Raw genomic sequence first — 3,584 nt, 5'->3', positions numbered from 1 at the left:
TGAGGTGAGGAAAGATGATCTCGTCCCATACTTCCGGCTGGCGACTCAACTGCTACAAAAGTTCGAAGCCGTGACACTAGAACATGTGCCAAGAAAGGAAAATCAAATGGCAGACGCTCTCGTCAATCTGGCCTCGAGTATGACACTAGGAAAAGATGAAGCTGCAGACGTGCCAGTTTGCCAAAGATAGGTGATTCCGCTCGTTAATGAAATGTCACTGGACGATACAAATGTCATCTCAGTACTTCCAGTCGATGCTGAAGAGTGGAGATAGCCGCTGATCGACTACTTAGAGCACGGAAAGCTTCCAGATGATCTTAGACGCCGTTCCGAAATACGTCAACGAGCACATCGCTTCCTTTACTACAAAGGAACACTCTACCGACGTTCTTTTGAAGGAGTGCTCCTGAAATGCCTAGGTGAGGAAGAAGCCAATCAAGCCATGGAAGAAGCACATTCAGGTGTGTGTAGAGCGCACCAGTCTGGACCAAAGCTACATTTCCAGCTCAAAAGAATGGGTTACTACTGGCCGAGCATGGTGAAGGATTGCCTGGAACATGCCAAAAGGTGCCAAGCCTGCCAATTCCACGCCAACTTCATACATCAACCGCCTGAACCATTACACCCTACAGTTGCTTCATGGCCGTTCGACGCATGGGGATTGGACGTTGTAGGACCAATTACGCCAAAGTCATCTGCAGGAGAAGCTTACATCCTAGCTGCAACAGATTACTTCTCCAAGTAGGCTGAAGCCATACCTTTAAGGGAAGTCAAAAAGGAAACTATTGTTCGTTTCATCAAGGAGCATATCATCCACCGATATGGTGTTCCTCGCTACATTATCACTGACAATGGAAAGCAGTTCTCCAACCAACTCGTGGACGAGCTTTGCGATAAATACAAGTTCAAGCAGCACAAGTCTTCCATGTATCATGCTTCGGCCAACGGCTTCGCGGAAGCATTCAACAAGACGTTGTGCAACCTCCTGAAAAAGGTAATCGGTCGAACAAAGAGAGACTGGCATGAAAGAATAAGTGAAGCGCTTTGGGCATATAGGACTACACATAGGACTCCCACCCAAGCTACGCCTTATTCTCTCGTATATGGCGTGGAAGCTGTTCTACCACTCGAAAGTCAAATCCGCTCACTAAGGATGGCTATACAAGAAGGCTTGACTGATGAAGAAAATGCAAAGTTGCGCCTTCAAGAGTTGGAAGCACTGGATGAAAGAAGGCTCGAAGCTCAACAACACTTGGAATGCTACCAAGCACGGTTATCCAAGGCATTCAACAAAAAAGTCCGCCCAAGGTCTTTCCAAGTAGGAGATCTCATGCTGGCATTGCGTAGACCTATCATCATAACTCACAAGACAAAAAGCAAGTTCACATCAAAGTGGGACGGACCCTACATAATACAAGAGGTCCACACCAACGGCGCCTACTTAATTATGGCAGAAGACGGCTTGAAGATCGGCCCCATCAACTACAGATTTTTGAAGCGCTACTACCCTTAAAGCAAACGCGCCACGCTCCTAGCCCGCAAGAGCATAAACTGTGTACGGCAAAATCATCATCAAAATCAAAAAAATAAAAAAAATAAAAAAAAAAACCATCAGTCATTTGAACTACGTCATGACTTGATCCCTCCTCAACTAAGGGTATGTAGGCAACTTGAAACTTCAAAACTTCAAGTACAGTCACATCATCAACCAAAAAAAAAAAAAACACACAAACACTTTGAAGAATAAAGAGCAAATTCAAAAATGTAAACATTTTATTCCTTTAAAGGAAAAAGTCTGATTACAAAAAATAAAGGGCAAAAGACACTACTCGAAAACTATGTCCCTAAAACTACGGAGGCGGTCTTCAAGCAAGCCTTCCAAAGCCTTCAAAGTCTCTACCTCGGTGAGAGACAGGATGGGCAACTCCATAGCCATGTCTTTCTCTTGTTCTAGGCGTGAAATCTCCTCTTGGCATTGAGAAAGTGTAGCTCCCTGCTCCCCGAGAACACTTTCAAGTTTTGATGCCTCGATGCCCAGCTATTCTTGCTCTCGCATCAACGTATCTAGACGTACCTGGACGGAAGCTAAAGAAGTCTCTGTGGATTGATAATCTCCCGAAGCAGCTTGCTGAGAAGACCGGGCTTGGGTTAGTGACAAGTCTATTGCAGCAAGTTGGTGAGCTCTAACATCTGGACTCAACTTTTTCGAGGAAATAACACGCAAGGAAAAATACTCAGTTGAGGCGGCCATAAGTTCGGCAATCTTGATCTTCAAGGATGAAGAATCAATGTTAAGATTGTCAATTGCAGAAACAAGTTTCGACAAGTCTTCCTTAAGCAACGCAAGGTCATCCGACGGGCATTTTGAAATCCTCCCCTCAATATGGCTCTTGATATCTATTGTCGCACGAAGATTGATGCGATGAATAAGCTGCTCAGTACCACTAAGGTTTGGCCCTCTCAGAGAGATCTCAGAGCTAGCTGGCAAAGGTATAGAACGCATGACGGGATCTTGCATGCCTCCACCTACACATGGCAAACTTGGGAAACTTGACGGACTTGGGACAAGCTCTGTACCAGATGGATCCCCAATCTCCCTGCCTGTAGGTAGGTCACCTCGAAATAGCATCTCCGTATAAGAATAAATACTTGTGGTCACCAAGTCAAAAGAACAAGAAGGCCCAACCTAAAGAAAACAAAGAAAGCTGTTAGAAACAAAAGCTAGAACAATGAAAGCAGAAGAAGTCATAAGAGAGAAGAAGATGCATTCATCTTTCTCAAATGACACACTGCCATCGAGTTGAGGGAGCCTAAACACTTCTTTCTTCTTATGACGAAAATTGACATCGCTATCGGCCTGAGCACCTTCAAGACGTCGCTTATTTAAAACTTGTTGACGCTGCCGCAAAACAAGTTCATCTTCGTGCGAATCAACTTCACCACCAGCCTCTTCAGATACATCCAGATGTTGAGAAGACAAGCGTGGGCATTGAGGGACTAAAACCGCTGGTCTATCTTGCAAAGTAGCAGCACTCGCGCAATCAAAAGGTATCGGTTACGTAGGAACCACAGAACAACCCCCCCTCGATACATCAAGGCGTGAATGAGAAGAATTGGTACCACTTGCCATCCCCAAGTTCTCATAATGTACCTTTGACCACCAACTTACGTAAGCACGGGTTACTGGACTGCTCTCGAACTCGTCTTTGGCCGGCAGGGTGATAGAAGCATTTGTACATGCACGGGTACAAGACTCCCAATGCATATACATGGCTGGCAAGGAGTCTAATTGTTTTTTTCCTTCAGCTTGCCTGGCACATTTTGGACAAAACCAAATTGCCTGTTAAAACGGTGGGGACTATATGGCTGAACAATGCATCGGTCTTCTTGCCGCAAAGAAACATACCCCGAGCGAAGACTTATAAGGTAAGATAAGTCTGAGAAGCCAAGATGCGAATCATCCATGATGCCTCACCGTACCGAGCCAACTCTCGCCAGATGGTCTATCTTCAAGCCTTCACACCTTCTAAATAGTGCTTGCACCTGGGAATCATTGAGGCTCTTCGAAGAAAGCACGCCAGAAT

General features: G+C 45.3%; 1 protein-coding gene across 1 annotated transcript; it reads left to right on the top strand.

Moving 5' to 3' along the window:
• Positions 1-1,153: 1,153 nt before the first annotated feature.
• LOC137740631 (uncharacterized) lies at positions 1,154-1,513 on the top strand. Its single transcript, XM_068480466.1, has one exon. The coding sequence runs from the start codon at positions 1,154-1,156 to the stop codon at positions 1,511-1,513; it is 360 nt and encodes a 119-aa protein (XP_068336567.1).
• The last annotated feature ends 2,071 nt before the right edge of the window (positions 1,514-3,584 follow it).

This window comes from Pyrus communis, chromosome 7, assembly GCF_963583255.1.
Source record: "Pyrus communis chromosome 7, drPyrComm1.1, whole genome shotgun sequence".
NCBI lineage: Eukaryota > Viridiplantae > Streptophyta > Magnoliopsida > Rosales > Rosaceae > Pyrus > Pyrus communis.
This window is presented reverse-complemented; position numbering and strand designations above follow the sequence as displayed.

Coding starts and splice junctions, on each gene's coding strand:
- LOC137740631 (XM_068480466.1), top strand. CDS start 1,154: ATGGCTATACAAGAAGGCTTGACTGATGAAGAAAATGCAAAGTTGCGC.